The 17,649-nt window shown below is 40.5% G+C and overlaps 1 protein-coding gene across 1 annotated transcript in view; it reads right to left on the reverse strand.

Moving 5' to 3' along the window:
• Positions 1 to 17,649, reverse strand: part of GPR158 (G protein-coupled receptor 158) — a 188,005-nt gene that overhangs the window by 101,798 nt on the left and 68,558 nt on the right. Inside the window, exon 3 of the mRNA XM_054640621.2 lies at positions 6,764 to 6,866. Within this exon, the coding sequence (XP_054496596.1) occupies positions 6,764 to 6,866 (103 nt within the window). The remainder of the gene's footprint in view (positions 1 to 6,763; positions 6,867 to 17,649) is intronic.

The following is a 17,649-nucleotide window of genomic DNA, read 5'->3' on the forward strand; positions in this document are numbered from 1 at the left end:
CACTACTCTGTCCCCAAAGCAAAACCAGTGCACTTAGTCTAAGTATAGTCTTCCATTGTTCACACAAGCACACCAGGAAGTAGACACACCTATTTTGTCTAGGAAAATCAATTGCTCTTGAACTGACAACTCATCCATCAATGTGAACCCATCAAGAGGACACACAGAAGGATTCCTAATTTTTCTGATCTATGACACTTGCCCATAAACCTTTGTAAGGCTGCTTACCCTACAAGCCATGAATAGAATTAAAAGGTGAAAGAGAAAGGTGGGGCGGGGAGAGAGGAGGGGAGAATATTGTTAAATAAAAGGAAAAGAAGAATTTGTTGAAAATGTTTGTTATAGGTAAGACAGCCTTAGGAGCTCACAGAAACAACAAAATGACAAAATGTAACTGAAGCCAAATCAATGGATGTGTTATAATGTGTGATAACTCCTCTCACTTTTCACAATGCTAGAGAACTGCTTCAATTTCTTTGATCAAAATTCTCCTTCTCTGTCAGGGAAAGTAGTAAATCATGCATTGCTGAGTCCTTCAAGAGACAACCTATCCCACCTATGCTGCACATACACATGGGCTTATGCAACTCTCTTCAGACTTTCAGCTTGAAGCAATTGAAGCAGAAGGTTTTCTACAAGGGTAATTACTTCTTGCTTTCTCAAATCCGTGGCTAAATGTGCATGAACACACATGTGCTGCCAGGCAAAGCCTGGGAAAGGGACGGGGCCGTGCTCCTTGTCCTCAGTGTAGTAATGCTTCCCTCCCACATCCCAGAGTGAGTAAAGAACAGGATGGTATTTCTCACGCAGTTCGTGAATTTCTCCTTGGAGCTCTATTCTGAACTAAGATGTCAGAAACCTGAATATAGCAGAGTAGTGCTGACTCATGTTGCAAGTCAGTTTTCTAGATACAAGGAGTCAGCAAGAAGAGATCTTGTGCCTTTTTGACCCAGACTGTGTGAGGTAGGAATGGAAATCTTGGAAAATAACCATGCTTGGGCATACCAAGCAGATGGAGAGCCCCTAAGGAACACTAATGCTGAAGATATTCTAGAACTGGAACTTCTCTTCAGAGCACACACCCATGGACCTCAGCCCATTACCATTCCAAGAGCTGTAGCAGAAACCACCTTCTCCAAATTTAACATCAGATCCCTGCTTCTTAATCACAGCTAGAGCAACAGACCCATGCTGTGCTCTGCCAGAGACAGAAGTCATAGTCTCCCACTTCCCATCTCCATATCCAAACCAAGAGTGCATTCCCTACTATCCAAGTTTTCCACTTCATTTCCTCAACATTTAAGGTTATGTCACCCTTTTCACCATATATCGGTCCCTTTATCATTTCTACAGCTGCCTTCAATTAGCCCATCTCTTTAAAACCTCACATTTCTGAGCCCCATAAGCCATTTGTTAATATATATTTTATTGTGTCAACTAAATAAATTATTTGCAGTATAAAAACTTACACAGAGAAAAATATAGTTCAAGACCCACAGCTATGAGACTACTTGTCACAAATATTATATGAATAAGGCTTGATAATTTAGCATGATTCTAAACTTGATGCACTTTACTTCTGAAATGTTCAACCTTAAAAGTCATTGCAAATACACTATATTCCATTTTATCAAGCAGTTTCTTATCAGAATCATATGTGGGAGTGTCTTCATATGGATGCTAATCACACACAACAGGGATAACAGTAAATAAACAGTTGCATGTTGAAGTGAATATCCCACAGGTATGACTTTATAGCACAACAGCAAACTTTTGTTTAGATGTGTCTGCTGAGACTGGTATGGGCTGCACAGGGAGGTGGTGGAGTCATTGTCCCTGGAGGAGTTTAAGGAAAGACTGGATGTGGCACTCAGTGCCATGGTCCAGCCTATGGCAGTGTTTGGTCCTGGGTGGACTCAGTGATCTCAGAGGTCTTTTCCAATCTATTGCTTCTGTGGTATGGTGTGTTGTACACAAAGGAAGATCACTGATGCACATCTTCTGCACAGGCTGCCCTGCCAGCCAGGACTGATTTTTCTGTGAGTATCTTTTGACTATCAGATGAAGGTGGAGGTGCCTGAGGAGCAACACTGGGTGTGGCACTCAGTGCTCTGGTGGGGTTAGCAAGGTGGGGGTTGCTCACAGGTTGGACTTGGTGATCTCAGAGGTCTTTTCCAACCTACTGGATTCCATGTGATTGCTCCTTACAGCTAATAAAAGAAAGATCAAAAAAAATGGATCTACAATAAATTTCCCATAATGCAATGGGGAACAATTAACAATTCCTATGTGTTTGGAGGTTTGTTTTTTGGTTTTTTTTCTTCTTGACAAAAAGAAATATTTTTTTCAGCCCTTCTGAAATAAATTACTGGGGAAGAACTTTTCATTATATATACCACTGACATGGATCTTGTTCACCCACACCCTTGCCATGACTGTATGTCTCAGGGCACAGCTGCCCAAGGCATAGATGAACATTTCTGCCCTTTTTGCCTGGTCCTGTCCCTTCACCAGCATCAATGTAACATCAATTCAAGACACAGACAGCCCAAGCCAAGCCTAGAGTGCCTCTAACAGAACTGCTAGATGTTTCATTGTGCCTTGTCCAATCTCAGCAGTTCTTTAGCATTACATGTTTCCTGCAGTGAATAAAAAAATTTTTTCCTCCTCAAAAGATGACAAAAGATTCTAGACACAGTAAGGTGGATGGACAAGAAGTAACTTCTGCTTTGTGTAAGGTAGTAGCAGTTTCAGCACTGTCACAAATGAGATGGAAGCAAACACTGTGCTGCAGAAGTTAAAGCTAAAAATGAGGAAGGTGTAAAAAAAGAAAGAAAGAACAGAAATAAAATGTAGTAACCAAAGAATAAAAAGGATAAAAAGAAAGGAGAAAAGAACCAAGCAAAGTAGGTGGAAAGCAGGAATAGGGCACAAACGAAAATGAAGTATAATAAAATAAAACAAAAGCTTAAATGTTTCAGCTATTTCCGCTCCACCATATTTTTTTCCTAGCTCTTCTCTCTTCTATCCCAGTCTTTTCTGTCTGATTGGCCCATCTGTTTTTGAAATGTTCTCCTGAGGGTAACTCTTCATCAGCTTCAGTTCTCCTAAGGACACTTTGCCACGCAAGGGGTGCCTCAGCAGCTGTGACATTGCCAGCTGAGACCTTCCTGCAGAGTGAGAATGGCACCATAGACTGCTGAGAGCCAGGGCAGGGACTGCCTTGTCCCAAACCAAATCATCCTGCACTCCAGTCAGAGCTCAGCACATGAACACACAAAGCACAGTGCATGCTGAGCACTGAGCAGAACAAAAGACTGATTCTGCTCCTGTTCTATAATAGAGTAAATTAGGAACACTCCAGTCGCATCAGGGATGTTGCAGTAACTTGGTGAGAATGTAACTGGACCTCTTGGCACCAAACCCTGGTCATCAGCCATGGTCATAAGCCTCACCCCAGAAAGGGATCACTTAAGTCAGTGACAACCTTCATATGTACAAATATCTGCATGTGCAGGTTCTGTTGAAGAAACAAAGCCAAAGGGCAGGTGCAAAAAATGAAAATTCTTGTTGAACTGGAAACTCCTCTTGGAAATTTTTATGTGATCATGGCAGTGTTAGAGACAGCAAAGACCCATATTCAGACAAAAGAATCACTTCTGTTGCAGGGCATGTTCCACATCCAAACAGCAAGAGTTGGGAATTTCTGCAGTATATGGATGATGGATTGCTAAAGGGCAAACATATATATACAAACATATATGTATGTATGTAAAGGCTGAACAAAGCACCATTGCTCTGCTAAAGACTTTTCATTGCAAACCTGATTACCCCACAAGGCAGAGAACAGAAGTGCTTTAGAGAAGGGTGTTACAGGAATGTTAAAATATAAGTAATCATCAGTTGGTTATCCTATCTATACTAATAGTGCTACCTAAAAATGAGCCATTAGGAGAAAGTGCATAACCATGTACTCAAGTACTTACAGATTAATACAACTTGTGTAAATGAAACATGTTTTTTTCCTAAAATAAATTTCCAACCTCAAAAGACACCCTAGAAGTATGGTAATAACTTTGTTCCTTTCTAGTATTCAAGGTCCTCATTAACACATGCAGAAAAAATAGAAAGGTTTTACATATTTTGGCACCATCAGTTCTGAAGAACGAACATGGACTTGGGAGGGAAACGCCCTCCTACCTGGCTTCTTATTCAGTAAGAGAACAGCCTGAATTCCAGCTGTGTCCCTGTCCCAAACACTCTTTGGGAACCTGCAACATGTGCAGCCTTCCTGGGAGCAGCAACACCACGCTGCTTTAAGACAAGAAAGCAATTTGCAGAATCTTTGTGATTTGCAGAATCTTTCCAACACAGGACACTGTTTATGTCACATTGCAGGTTCCCACAGAGCCAACCAGCAAACTGTGCGGAGCAACATCTCTGCAAAGCCATTTTATACAGTTATCTTTCAGATTCAAACAAAAACATTAATCTGGGCTGAAAGCAGAACCTTTCCTCCACCCAAAAACTGGACACTTCAGACACAATGTGAAACTGCAGCTATCCATATTTTGCTGTGGCACAAAATCCCAGAATCACTGAGAAATGCTCCCATTTCAGGACACAATACAATCCAATTTCTCAATTGAGTGAAGTACAAAGCTGGTCTTTTTTTTCTATCTATCTCCTTTCTGGTATCTTGAGACCTGCAAATCTTTGCTGCCTCTTTATTTTCTTCCACTAGGAATACTTCCTAAATGATTAACATTTCTACTCAGTTTCATCTCTTTTATCATCAGATTTCACCAACCTAGCTCCACAAAGAGTTCTCCAGGTCAGACAGTTTCTGTCAAAGTTGCTTGCAGAATTTGTATCTAGAATTCCTATGTTAACATCACTTTGAACCACCAAACACATAGTACAGCCATTTTAGCCATGTCATTTTTTCTTCTTTTCTTCTTACAGAATGCAGCTGTGTGACAGGGCCAAGTTTCCTTTGAACCACAGGCTTTTCTCATTACTTCAGTCATTTCCAGTCTCCCTGTTCACTTTTTGAAATCTATACAACTTGGCAGATGGAGCTGCATCTGGATGAATTAAAAAAGTTCTTCACTACAGTTTCAAAACTCGGGTTACCTCACAGCAACAAAGGTTCAAATGAAACTGGCCCCCTACGTCCTACAATATCAGCATTTACAAACTTCTTTTAGACAAATTTCACTTTATTAGGAGCTAAACAGCCATTTTAAGGCTCTTCATTCTACAGCAGATGGGGCAAAGATGGAGGTATTGTGTTTTCCATCTAAAGACAAATTACTCTCCAGAGGACCCATGCTCTTGATGCTGACAGCAATTGAAACCTAGGTGACTAATACATACCAAGCATATATATTTTACACAACTGACATGAAATAAAGTTAATCTCACCCCTAATGGTCAATGTTGTTTTGATCTCAAGCCACATTTCTTGTGTGTGTTCTATGGCATTTGGTATGAAGTCTTCTTTATATGCTGTCTCATGGAATTAAATCCTAACTCCACCAGAACTCATTGCACTTCAGGAAGAACCAAACATCCTCCTTACTCTAGCAACAGATTCACACAGCCCAGAGAAACAGCACTATCACAAGGCTGCCCTCTGCAACACTTTATCATATGAAAAGACAAGGGAAACACTCAGCAGATAAACCGTTGAACAAACGGTGCTATTTATTCCACAAATATGCATAGGAGACATTATCTCCCATATATAAATATATGTATGTATGTAAATTAAGCGATGATTGGTACTAGAGGTATTTCTCTTGGGAAGCAGAAGCAGCTGTTTTCACACAAGGCAGGAGATAACAGACACAGTCCTGGACCAAGCTCAGTGAAAGTCACTCACTGCCATTCCCTGGATATCTCACACAAACTGATCTCACAGTGAGAGCTGATGACATGAACCCATGAACCTCTGGCTAGAGGACAGTGAAAAGAAGCTGGGCATGAGATGAACCTGAAAGCAGGAGGCAGAGAAGGATGCCTGTTACACCTCCAAGCAGCAGCTTTGCACCTGTCACTGCAGCCTGAGCTCTACCAGTACAACTGCAACAATTTCAGCACAAAATCCATGCAGGATTTGGTCAGCAACAGTAACATGATGACAGTAACAGACATCAGCTTTGGGCATGCAGTTTGTCTGTCTTTCCTAACATCACCCAAGTTCTGCTTGTCCTGTTGTGGCAATTCAGTCTAAGAGCCATACAATGTGTGTCCTGAGCGTGTTATCCATACATCCAGCCAGACTCCCAGGCTTGAACCATCTCTATTCCCTCATCAGCATGTATTAGAGTTTGGATGCTCCTTTGAGTTCTCCTTTGCAAATGAAGTAAAATGAAAACAATTAAAGCCTGCACAAAGCTAGAGGCTAGGGCATTCTAATTTCCTCTGGCTAAACAGAAAATTAGTAGATTAATTTCCAGAATACTTGTGCATGAGCACAGATGCCAGAAATCTCTATTTCCCCTTAGCAAGGCTTCTTTTCATGTTTTTTAATTTATTTACAAATCAAATATTCTTCAAGTGGGTATGTTTTACAGGATCCTCAAGAGTATTGTGAATGACAAACCAAAGGGCTAGAACTCCTTAAGTGATTATATAATCTGAGACTTGCCAACCACTGGGATTTTACTGTATAACCCTGACGAGGATAAAAAGCAGCCCTGCATTATTAATGCTAGCTCTGCGTTCTTTTTTTTTTAACTGAAGCAAAGGCACTTACTCTGAAAGCTGTTCACTGAGAAGATGTTGGGATGATAGAATCCAGCCTTGCAAATACATTTGTAGGCTCCAAGCACAAATCCAAGGCCTTTAATTGGCATGCACTGTGAGAAAGGAAAAAAAAGAAAAGTCATGCAGATGATCACACAACTGTATACTCAGATGTACATTCAAGCATAAAAACATTACAAGATACTCTGCACAGACTTCTAAGAACAAACAGCACTCCTTCCAGACTGACAGTATTTCAGTATTTCCTCAGCAGCTTTTCCCATAGTCATATATCACTCCAGCTTTTTTGCCTTGTTGTTCATCTCCAACAAACAGCAAAGACAGCTATAATCCAGCCTGTCCCACTGATAAACTGACCAAGTGACAAATTTGACTCTTGCACATTTGATTGAGGCAGGACATTAGACAGCTGTGGCTTTTTTTTCTGAAGGGTTTCCAGCACTTTTCCCCAGCACAGCAGGTGGGTTTCAGGCAGCTGGAGCTCACACTGTGTGAGGAAGAACAGGAACACCTGCAGCTAAGCCCCAGCCTTCTGCTGGCAGCACATGCTGGTGCCTCCACAACAACAACAGCAAAGTGGAGCTAGTCCAGCTAAGAAAAAGACAACTACTTGTTAGAGAAAATGGCTGCAGACATAAATCTGACCTGGCTGAAAGAGAAAAAAATCTATGCCAACAGGAGCCCCATACTTTTAAAATATCTTGTAATTTTTTGAGGTAGCAATATGCGAATCAAGTTTCATTTAAACTCAGTTTCACTGTTGCTTGCTTTTGACATCAGGTCAGCCACAGAAAATTCATTACTATGACAGAACATCTACTGTCAGACAATTTCTGTACATCAAATGGACTTTGCCTAGTATAGAGGGAAGAAACAGTCCAGCAACATAAAGGTAGGAACACTTGTAAAATAGTGATTGCCAGAACAGTTTATTTCACTTCATCAGATGAAAGCAGACTACCAGACTAGATGCCTTTCCCATACCAATAGTGTAGGTGTCCCATGAATATGAACTAGACACTAGCAGCTCCTCAGTGACCAATTGAATGATTTAACTAAAACAGCCTCTGTCCTCTCACCTCCGTATTTTTCACTTGTTTGTGACTGTGACTTTAGGAGATGCTTCAATATCTGCCTGTGCCTAGGAGGAAGATGCAGAGGGCAGGGCTCAGTAAAAAATGCCTGAGTATAAAAAAATCAAATGTACACAAGAGAGGACAGTCTGCACTGTAGACACTCTAGAAAAACTCAGGGAAAAAAAAAAAAAGCTAAGAGTTTCTTATTATCTCAAATCTCAGCTTTGTGACATAATTCTGCCTGATGTTAAGGAAGCCACTATGGCACCATCTCTCCTTGCACCCTTTGCCAATCTGATGGCAGTGCTGTTGGAAACAATTAGCAAGTAGGAAACTGGTATGCAAGAACACTGAAAATTCATTCAGCCTTTGCATAAGAATGAAAGAAGGAAAAAAAAAAGGAAAGAGAAGGCCCTTTATTTTTTTTTTTCACATTATTTTCACCCTGCAGAAATGTGACTTTTGACAGGGTAGAGGATGAGACAAATTGAAGGGGAATGAGTGTGTGTGCAAGTCTGATGACAGCCAAACCTCTTTAAACAAGCACAGAAAGGTAGTTAAGTAGTAAAAATTCTTTTTCAGATAAAAATTTTCTTCTGTGTTCTGGTTTCTTGCTTTGTAAGATGAAGGTACATGCTGCTGTAGAGACTGCATTTTCTTTTTGAAGAAAAGGAAGAAAATAAGTAGCTCCCACTGTATTATGTGAATGCTGCAGCACCCCAAGTACTGTATTCATAATCCTTTGCCACTGAACAAATTTAAAGAATCACAGAATCACTCATATCAACTATGCTGCAGGTTCATTAATCTGTTCTGCATTAAAATCAATGCTTTACTGATGAATCTTTCACAGACATCCAATACCCACACCAAATAAAAACCTGCAACTTTTATTTTATTGTCTCTGGCCAGTTTAGAACTTGAAAATGGACAAAATACTTTAAATGCTGTTACCTTTCACTGGTCTAGGACATTATCTTTTTTTCCAGAATTTGGCAGCTGTAATACAGCTTAAAAACCATCAGTCAGATTGTTTCTTGCAGTCCACATGATCCCAGGCAAAGATGTAATAGGGATCAGAATATCATGTTGATAGGTGTGATGGAAAGAAAGAAGCCTAGATCTCTCAAGATGCAATTTCAAACTCTGAAAATCCACTGTGCTCAACATTGCATGGAAACAGAATTATTTACAGCCTGACTCTAAAAGAAATTGCAACACCTAGGCAGGAAAACCACTAAATACTATGAGGCCAAAAATGAGAAAAATACTTTCTCTGGAAAGAAAAAACTCCACTCTTTTTACAAAAGATTTAACAGATGATATTTTATTAACCAGTAGTGGCAAATACTATGGTGAAAAGGGAAATAAATAAACTGTTTTCTGCGGTACAAAAGGAGTTTAGCAAACAAAGTCCGGACTTGTTTGCTATGTTTATTTACAGATAAAGGCTTTTCCTGGATGTCTGTAGGTGAATCTACACGACACAGAGCAGGCAGAAGCAAGCAGCTTTTATCCTTGCCCTGACAAGTGGCACCTGGTTCAGGTGGCAGACTCTGAGCCCAAGCCCTGCAGAGCTGTACCAGCCCAGCCCAGAACGGGCCATAGGCTGCAGACCAGGAACCCAGGGAGCACAGGAACTGAGTGATGCACAACAGGCTCTGCAGACACTGCCAGTAAAATATTCATCTGCTGGTAGGTTACTTGGGATTTGATCCATATGGAACTTAGCATTGAATAAAAGCAGATGTGTGAAAAATACCTGCTTCCACATAAGCAAAAGGAAGCAAAAAACTGACCTGGTTTCAAATTTCATTATAAATGTGAAAGCATAGCCCTGGGAATAAACCCACCATATCCTGAGCATTTTTGCCTCATCAGTAGTCATCAGCTTTTGAAAAATCATACTTCAATCAATTTAGAAAAGCAGCTACCTTAGGCTGGATCAGAAGCTCCATTTAGGCTTGTATCACACCTCCTGTGCCAGCAGCCAGTGTTGGGGCAAGCAGTGAAAGATGCAGGTGGCTACTGAGTGATCCTTCACTGACATGCCCTTCAGGACACCACATTCCCAAATGGAATTTGTATTGCTTTAACCTCCAGTTCTTATAGATGGCTTGGTTGCAATTAAGATCAGGTTTATCATCATGTTTGCTAAAGAGAGAGTAATAGGTGTCTGTAGAATTCACAGAGTGCATTTATTCCACTTGTCTGTTCCCTGCTATTACATTTTCAGCTTTACAGTATTAGTATAATGTAATGATTCCAAATCTTTTAATAGTAAGCTTTAAATCATATGTTCAGCTAAAAAAAAAAACTTAGATATTCCATGAATATTTATCTTGAGATTATTTATAAACAAATAACTCCTAAATCAACACAAGATTCTAACACATTTAAACACAACATCTAAAGCAGTTTTTTAAAAGTCTGTATTGGTTTAATTTTATGCTGCTTGTTGTAAAGGACGAAGTTGGTAAAATCTAATGTGATAAAGATTATCTCTGTTGGAAAAAAAAGAAACCCTTCAAATAACCTGTGCAATTGCTTTGGAAGTCTGAGCCAAATCTTCTGGCACAAGAGAGACAAAGCCCTTCATCAGATGTGATTAGCCAGAAACCAAGTGAGGAAGTATTCAGCAGACACACAAAGCAGGTGAGCCACCCAGAAGGGGAGAACAAGGCAAAAACAAACAAGTAGCTTCAGAGAAAGCAGGTGGCATCATGTCCCACATGTAATTTAGAAACTCAGATAAAGGACTAAACAAATCCATACAGTGGCATTCTAGAGCAGAGGGGGCAAACCAGCAATTTTACAATATAAGAAAAAAAAAACAACCAAAAAAAACCCAACTAAAAATGCACTAAAAATACAGCAAATACAGCCAGCCTTGAGTTGGGTACTTCAAGTTTTTCAAAGAGCAGCTTTCAAAATCTGTATTTCCACATGCATACAGTAATGAGCTTGTCTCCCTTTTCTAAAGCCAACTTCTTGTTCAAAGGATGTAGTAAGAGCAATGTCATGATAGATAAAGTTTAACAAAGATAATACAAGTAAGCCCATGTTTCTTTGCTCTGGTTAGGGGCAGTACATAAGGGATTTCTAGAAAATGCAATGTATAGAGTAAGTTTGTACCTGGCACACAATAGCAGCAGCAGCAGGTTGGTGCCCTGCAAAACCCCTTGCAGGAGGATTTTTCTGATGCTGTTTACCACTCAAGTGAAGCACATTCACTCTTTAAAAAAGCAAAAACACCAAAACAAGCAAACTCCCCTACAATAACAAGAAATAAATTAAAAAAAAATAAAATAAAGAAGATAAAAGCCAAAGTCTTTTGGCCTAAGACAGTGACAGCTCTGTCATTGAAAAGGCTTTACCCATTTTCTTTTCTCACTTCATTTACCCTTCAAGCCCAGAGTGTTGTGTTACCGTGTTTGCAGTGTGTCACAGGTGAGCAGTGAGCACACCACACGTCCCAGAACCTTGAGCATCACCTGGAAGGCCCTGCTTGCCTCCAGACAGCTTGGGAGGCAGCCAGCTTGCCAACCACACTGCTCATTAGCTTTTCTACTCCAACAGTACATTTTGGTTCAAAGAGACAGGACAGGGTTGGCCACTCTCTACTTTTACTGCAGGGTTACTTAGGCCCCTGTAGTTCTCCTCCTCCTTTCTGAATGCATCTGTGGAGGTAATTACTTTCTATATTCAAGTTAAAAATGTGTTTTCCAGCAACAGGACACAGAATAAATCTGTCAGTCTTTAAATCTGAGTCAGTCAAAGCACAGCAACAGCTGATCTGATTCACTTTAGAGCAAAGGTAGTTGTCAGGACAATATTTGTCTTTATAGTTTGATGCTTTGCTAAAAATTCTTCAGTGCTTTTTAATTTGATTTTTCACTATTCTGCTTTTGTTAAGCGTAGGATGAGAATAAGTAGAGATGGACAGGAGCCTCAGCTCATTCACACAAATAATGATAAGTGACACATGACTACTGACAAACCATGAGCAGAAAAGTTAATGTCATTCACTAAATATAAGGGACTGTAGAGGCTTTAATATCTAATTAGTCTCTTTTGAAATGTGACTCAGTTGGGTGATCAGGCTTGTGTTTGAGGACACACAGGACTGACTCCCTTCTGGTTCTCCTTGTCTTCACTTCAGCCATGATGATGTTATCAGCCCACTGGTGGACAAACACTACAAATACACAAGCTAGCCAAAAAAATAATGGTGGAAGTGGAGCATTTTGCAAAGAAATGAAGAGAGGAGATCAGAAATATGTACAAATCATAGTACCTTCTTGGAAGATGGTGAAAGGGGACTAAGTTTAATTGAGCAGTGTTGAAGGCAGGTTACATGGGGACCATGGTGGGGCTAAGGAGCAGAAAACCCATCAACAGCTGTTGCCATGCACATGGAGAACCCAAGTCAGCTTACAAACAGCTTCCCACAGTCAGGATCCTTTACAGACAGCTCAAAGTACAACAATTACAGCAATTTTCAGAGGATGGGTAGCTTGGACACTCATAGGGTCTCAGTAATGATATTTTTTAAGACAGATTTTTCATTACTGCTGAAAATATCTGTGTAATCTACAATCAGACTACTTCAAAAATAAAAATCTCTTTATTTTATAGTGTGGAATTAACATTGATAACCTGAATATTATTTTGGAACACATTAAACTTTGCTTCTGGTTAACATACTAAACAGTAAAATCACAATGTCTCCTCTCCTAGAAAACTGCACTGCAATTACAGGGGAACCTGTTAACAGACACCAAAGGGACTGAGAATTTTATAGCCATTAAATAATGCAGTGTAATTAATTCAAAGGCACTTTCTCAGGGCCAGATATCCTTGGCTTTGAAGATGAGTTAAGACATTTTTCACCATTAGCACAGGTTAAACTTCATTTAGAGCAAAGTTTAGTTCACTTCCTCAGGGTCTTAATTAAGAGAGAATTCTCTTCATAATGTCTCTACAACCCTTCCTTCCTATCACTAGGGTAATTCTGGGCTCTACATATGGCCAATACTGGAAATATCCACCATTATCTGCAGTTCCAGAAGCTGTCAAGTAATATGCCAAAACACACAGAGGTCCTTTACCTCTGGATGTCTGGTTCTGCCAGCTAGTTCTGCATTCATCTGTAGCTTGGCAGCAACTGTTGCAAAGTTTGCCTGGAAGATGAGCCACAGAGTGAGACAGGGGATTAAGAAAGCTTGCCAAAACCTGCAAGAATGTGAGTCATTTCTGAAATAATTTTGGGGTGGGGAGGAAAGCTGTATCTATTCCTGATCCCTACAAAAGATGCAGTGTTTTAAGAAATGCAGAAACCCCTAACTTTGTATTCCTTACCGATGAAAATTTTTTAATCAAATTTTCAGTTGGCCCATCTCTGCCAATAAATGCAATTAGTGGCCCTATGACAATGCAAACTAGTTCCATTCTGAAATCCATTTTACACATTTATAAATTTTATTAAAAATATTTATTTACAGTACTAAAACCAGACTTTCATATTTTCTTCCATAGGTCAATAGGAAATACTAAAATAGCCAATCCAACCCAGTAACTCATCAAGACAATTGTGGTGCTTAAGCACAGAAAACTTATTTGGAATAGGAAAGAGTAAGAGGAGGTGGGGGTGCACAGGAATTGCACAGCTCATCCCACAGAAGGGCACAGCCAAACATCCAGGAGACTGCACTGTTCTTTGGAAAGAGTCTGACTGTTGAAGTGCTTCCAGCATGGACAGCCTGCTGGCCCTGCTAGCAGGAAAGGGAAAAAATTTCCTATGGTTCATCCAAAAGCTAACGAATAGCTGCTATAATCAGTAGGTCATTTAGACACACAATTCAAGGAGGGGAATAAAATGGTGGAAAACAGTGCATGGTATCTTAATAAGTTAACATGGATAAAATTGCTAAACCAACATTTTCTAGCCAGCAGATGTATCTGTCATTTCTATTGCATTTCCAGCAACTATTCATGTAATTACTTCTTTATTCCTAAAACATGATTTTTAGGCTGATTCCACACACTAGCAAGACATACATAACCACATTGAAAAGATCTGCAACGCTTTGTGTCTGTTTTCACAGCCCACAGTCACTTTCTGAACTTACTGCCTGGTTCCAGACAGTCCAGCAGGAGTCAGAAACTTGCTAAGTTCCCACAAGCTTCCTGAAAATAACATCCTCCTGGAGAAGAGATACCCTCTGAGTGTCCCTGCTGAGGGATACACTGCATCATGAGGACATATCTTTTATTAGACACCAGAGAATGCTCTTTGAACACTCCACAGTCACAAGGAAAGCTTTAGCTGGCACTGGTGCCATCAGTGAACAGCATAACATCCTCATAGACAAACTCAGCAAGTGTGGACTGGATGAGAGGACAGAGAGGTGGACTGAGAGCAGGCTGAATGGCAGGTCCCAGAGGTGATAACCAGTGGCACTGGGTGCAGCTGGAGGCCTGTCACTAGTGGGGCCCCCAGGGCTCAGTACCAGGCTCAGTATTGTTTAACTTACTCATCAAGGCTTGGGTGAAGGGGCAGAGCCTCCTCAGCAAGTTCACTGTCAACACAAAGCTGGCAGGAGTGGCCCATACCCCAGAGGGCTGGGCAACCCTTCAGAGGGACCTCAACATGTTGGAGAGATGGACAGAGAAGAACTGTCTGAAATTCAACAAGGGCAAGTCCTCAAGAAACATCTGGACACAATCCTGTGCAATGTGCTCCAGAACAACCTGGCTTGAGCAGGGAGTCTGGACCAGATAACTCACTGTGGTCCCTTCCAACCTGACCCATTCTGTGATCTGTGATATTATGAAGCCAGGCTATAATAATCTGATGTTCCTGTTCCTTGGTATTCAGCCCATCTTTAGGACTCAGCCTACTTTTCCAGAGGCACTGACTACTCAAGACCTCCTGGAGTCTTGAGTTGAGTCCAACTGAGCAAAATTGAGTAAGTTATGTTCCTAGTTACAAAATTAATTCTTACTGAAATTCTACTTCAGGATTTTGTGTGAAACCTGGTTGAAAATACAGCTATATAAAGACTCCAATTTTAATATATTTGGTCAGTTTTTCCCTTTTATAGTGGTGTCACATTAGACAGAAATTGAAGGAAAATAACCACCTCACTAGTACTTGAATGAAGACACAGCATCTTCTACTACAAAACAGAGTCTGACATAATTATTGCATGAGTCTTTCTGTCTATTTACTGGCCATTGGTAAAACTAAACTTTCTGCTATGTTCTGTCCATCAGCAGCATGCATTTTAAAAGCACATTTCTTTAATTTAAGACAGCCAAATCCTGCATCATAGTGTTTGCTCTGTCCACAACTTGATCAATAGCCTCTCATTAATTTTGCTTCACTCTGAACTGTAGCCTCTACAGTTTGACAATGTGTCAACTCATTGGGAAAGTTAATCTTACTTACAAGATACTATCAGAATATGAGTTTTTCTACTTGTCAAGCATATTTCCATGTTCAGACACAAGTCTCCCATCCTCAGGGCTGGAATGTTCCTCAGGATTAAAGTTCAAAGCACAGTTTCTGGGTTTAACCACGATCTGAGCTCTGTTGAATTACAGATTATTCTTGATTGCTTTCAATCCCACAGTGAGAAGAAGCACCATATTGTTGCTGTCAGAAAAAGATCCTCTCCAAATCCCACTGCTTGACAGCTACACCTTCACACTGCTCTCCACAGCCTGGAGCTGCACACTCACCCATGATGAGGCACAAGGCCCACAGAGGTGCTGCATGTCCCACTAGCACCATGAAAACAGAGCACCCACTATTTGCCAGCTATTTGATAGCTCATTCCACCTCTGCTTCAGCACTAGGCAAGCACAAGAGTTTTTAAAAATGCTCTGGGAAAGACAGTTAAACTTTTGGGCAACAAATCAGAAAGAAAATGCTATAACAATCTTATATGAAACAGCAACACACTTGATAAATTAATATCTGTCTAGTTGCTTACTGCTTCTCATCCAGGACACCTCAGAGATTAGGCAGGAAAATGAAATCCTGCTTTTTGCTCTGAATACTTGCTTCTTTTCCTGCAACCTTTTTCAGATTTGATGAAAAATGTCCTAATTTTGAGTAGCAATTGTTCCATAGGCAAGTCCCCACTTCTAGGTCTAAAGCTAGCTAGAGGGTTGGTGATCAAGGCCCATATATGAAGCCATCATATTCTAGACAGACACCTTGAAAATATTTCCTCTATTCTTCTGCTTCACTCATTTCAAATCTACAGTTACTTTTTTCCAAAGCCAATGTAGCCTTGATGACTCATATCTCACTCCTCCATTGCCTTCTGGAGCTGGGGGGTTTGGCCATGGATGTAAATTCCTTAGAAGTTTCATTCTAAAGTGCTGCTTTTGATATTTAATGATGCTTCTCCATCATTATTTTTCCTTCAGGTTTGCACTTATTCCAACAAAGCTATTCCTGTGCCCTGGTGATTAAAAGACACTTTTCCCTGTTCTGCTCAACTGCCCTTTCCTGCCCAAGCTGAGCTCCTCCTTCATACACAGCTACAACCTTCTTCCATTTAGCATTAGGGAAGCCACACTCTATAAAGCTGTTCTCTGAAGGTCACAGTGTCACATGAGCTTTGATACAGCCCTGCAAGGAGCATTCAGACTAAGAATAAAGGTTGTCTCCAGACATTGATAGGAATGGAAATACTCCCTTGTCCTGTCTCCAACAGGGAGTCTCTGTGCCACAGAGTCCAACCACACCCACAGGAATTCTAAGGTGCTGTCTGCTGGAGCACATCACCCACAGCTCAACTGGTCCCAGAGCCCTGCAGCAGCTTTGTGACATTCTCAGGGCAGGGGATGCATGGACTCCTAAGTGTGCCAAGGTGGCTCAAAATCTTGGTAGCAGCCTTCCTCTGCTTTGAGATCTTTAAACTTTCTTCTTGTAGAAATATGAAGTACAGATTCCTGCATTGTGAGAGCTCCAACCAGGACAGCTTTCTTCTTGTAGGAATCCATAGTATAACTAATCTTCACCACAGAAGTGCAGCCACATTTAATCAATCTTCTGAGATGCATAACACTACACATTCCAAAGTGATGGTTAAATTCAAATGTAGGCTGGAAGGATGAGATTTTTTGTTTGGTTTTTTTTTTTTTTCAATTTGTTCAGTACGCTGCTTTCCCTTGGTTCAGCAAGGCCCTGTTTTTGAGCCAAGGTCCCAAACCTTGGGACAGATTGCCCAATTCCAAAATGAGTTCCCTGCTAACCCAAACAGCAGATGGCCACACCACAGACATATACAATGATGTTCCAGCTTGCAGCACAAAGCTAAAGCAAAGCATCAAACAATCTCTGGAACCAGAAACTCTGGAACTTTGTATTCTTTCTCCTGACAGGATAACTACTGATAACACTATTTGAAACACACATGACTGCAAATTTGGAAGCCCTTTTCCTAGAAATCATTAAGAATGCCAGAACATTCAGCAAGTTTACTTGCACAGTAATTATTTCTTCCTCAAGCACTAGCAAGAAGAGTGGTAGAAGAGTAACACTAAAACTCGGGAATCAAAATAGCCTTTAGGCAGTACAGTACCTATCACTCACCAATTCTATTTAATGAACTTGCATGAAAACAGGGCTTAATGAATAACAAGTAACATGGTACATCATCGAAAGAGAAAGCAAGCTGGAGTTTTCTCTCTATTATTCAGCAGCTGCCAGGAGCTGATTCACAAAGCATGATGGACTGGATCTTTTCTGACATCATTAAAATTAAAAGTGAAATTGTTT

This window comes from Agelaius phoeniceus, chromosome 1 (genome assembly GCF_051311805.1).
Source record: "Agelaius phoeniceus isolate bAgePho1 chromosome 1, bAgePho1.hap1, whole genome shotgun sequence".
Taxonomy (NCBI): Eukaryota; Metazoa; Chordata; class Aves; order Passeriformes; family Icteridae; genus Agelaius; species Agelaius phoeniceus.